At 45.0% G+C, this 2500-nt stretch overlaps 1 protein-coding gene across 1 annotated transcript in view; it reads left to right on the top strand.

Moving 5' to 3' along the window:
* Positions 1 to 2500, top strand: part of LOC105912892 (cGMP-dependent 3',5'-cyclic phosphodiesterase) — a 29665-nt gene that overhangs the window by 5586 nt on the left and 21579 nt on the right. The window contains exon 6 of the mRNA XM_031572940.1: positions 2328 to 2369. Within this exon, the coding sequence (XP_031428800.1) occupies positions 2328 to 2369 (42 nt within the window). The remainder of the gene's footprint in view (positions 1 to 2327; positions 2370 to 2500) is intronic.

The following is a 2500-nucleotide window of genomic DNA, read 5'->3' as shown; positions in this document are numbered from 1 at the left end:
CAGACACACAGACACACACTCATATACATGCACATATGTAGACACACACACACACACTTATATACATGCAAATATGTAGACACACACACACACACACACTTATATACATGCACATATGTAGACACACACACACACACTCATATACATGCACATATGTAGACACACACACACACACACACACACACACACCCGGAAAGTCTGCACACCCCTTTCACCTTCTTCATGTTTTATTACATTACAGACATATTCTACAATACATTGAGTTTATTTTCATATTCTACAATACATTGAGTTCATTTTTTTTGTCTCAAACATGTGAAAACAGGTTTTTAAAAAAATGCAATTTTATTTTACCCTTATCCTAATACTTGGTTGCTGCACCTTTGGCAGTGATAACAGCTCCAAGGCGTCTTGGGAAAGAAGACACACTTGTTTCTGGACATATTTGCCCCTTCCGTCGGTACACAGCCATTTTCAGCCAGCGCCATACTTCTCTGTAGGGGTGGTATTAGCCAGGTGATGATGCCATGCTGGTGATGGGTGGTGCCATGCTTCACTGTAGGGATGGTATTACCCAGGTGATGATGATGATGATGATGCCATGCTGTAGAGTGGTATTAGCCAGGTGATGATGCCATGCTGGTGATGGGTGGTGCCATGCTTCACTGTAGGGGTGGTATTAGCCAGGTGATGATGATGATGATGATGATGCCATGCTGTAGAGTGGTATTACCCAGGTGATGATGCCATGCTGGTGATGGGCGGTGCCATGCTGTAGGGGTGGTATTACCCAGGTGATGATGCTTCACTGTAGGGATGGTATTAACTCTTCCAGCCCCAAGGTGCCCCGTGGGGCAGTTGGTGGTATTTTGATTAATACATTTAAAAATCTCTGCAAGTTTTTTGTCCTAGAAACATAAAACTAACACCCACAGCAACCTTGAACCCTTTTCTTTTAAAATATGTAAAGTTTGTCAACATAGTCAAAAAAAGGCCGTAGGGGTGGTATTACCCAGGTGATGAGCGGTGCCATGCTTGACTGTAGTGTGTCTGGTTTCCTCCAGAAGTGACGCTTGGTATTCAGGCCAAAAAAGTTCAATTTTGTTCAAATCTTCATTCTCATGGTTTGAGAGTCCTCTAGGTGCCTCTGGGCAAACTCCAAGCGGGCTGTGATGTGCCTTTTACTAAGGATGGGCATACCGTCGGGCCACTCTACCACAAAGGTTTCCTTACCCTTCTCCAGATCTATGCCTTGACACAACCCTGTTCCTGAGGTTTCCATACCTGTTACGTTCCGGCCGGCTCGTGACCGAAACAATAACGCTTGGAGGCAGATGACAACGGGCTTCTACAAGAGTCACGCGTTTATTCCATACAATTTAGAACTCAAAGGCGACGTGTCTAGGGGTTTGACGTCTGTACGCTGAGATAGTCAGCCGAGAGAGAGAGAGAGAGAGAGAGAGAGAGAGAGAGAGAGAGAAAGAGAGAGAGAGAGAGAGAGAAAGAGACAGGTGTCCACTGGTCCTTTATCCTCCACACTTCCCCAGGTGTGGATAATCAGTCCATCAATGACACTCGTCATCCCCACTGTAGCCTGCAGGTCACGCATGGCCACTGCAATGTCTGCAGGGGCGCAGGGGGTCGTAACAATACCCTTCTCCAGATCTATGCCTTGACACAATCCTGTTTCTGAGGTTTCCGTACCCTTCTCCAGGTCTATGCCTTGACACAATCCTGTTTCTGAGGTCTGCAGATAAATCCTTTGACCCCATGGCTTGGAGTTTGCTCTGACATGCACTGTCAGCTGTGGGACCTTATATATGCAGGTGTTGGCAATCCACAATCATGTCCAATCAATTGAATTGATCACAGGTGGACTCCGATTAAGTTGTAGAAACATCTCAAGCCGTATCGGTGGAAACGAGTGTCATATCAAAGGGTGGGCAGACTTGTGTACATATGATATTTTACATTTAGATTTTTAATAAATTAGCATAATGTCTAAAAACCTGTTTTAAAATTGTCATTATGGGCTATTTTGTGTAGAATTTTGAGACGAACAGATGAACTCAACCTATTGTAGAACATGTCTGTAACGTAATAAAACGTGGAGAAGGTGAAAGGGGTGTGCAGACTTTCACACACACACACACACACACACACACACACACACACACACACACTCGTGTACATGCTCACAAATAGGAAAGGAGACCACGTGTGTGTGTGCGTGCGTGCTGCGTGTGTGTGTGCGTGCGTGCGTGCGTGCGTGCGTGCGTGCGTGCGTGCGTGCGTGCGTAAAATGATTTTGTCCCTTTTCTTAACAGGTGGTTGGAGACAAAGTTCTTGAGGAAGAAATCAGCTTTCCAGTAAGTACAATGAAACACATGTATTCTCTTTCATACACACACACACACACACACACACACACACACACACACACAACAGACAATTCCATCCTCTTTTTTTCTCAAGGCCTCCTGATTTTAAGAAACAAGAG

The sequence above is a fragment of the Clupea harengus genome, chromosome 9, assembly GCF_900700415.2.
Source record: "Clupea harengus chromosome 9, Ch_v2.0.2, whole genome shotgun sequence".
NCBI classification, from domain to species: Eukaryota; Metazoa; Chordata; class Actinopteri; order Clupeiformes; family Clupeidae; genus Clupea; species Clupea harengus.
The sequence above is the reverse complement of the archived record's forward strand: the minus strand, read 5'-3'. Positions and strand labels throughout refer to the sequence as shown.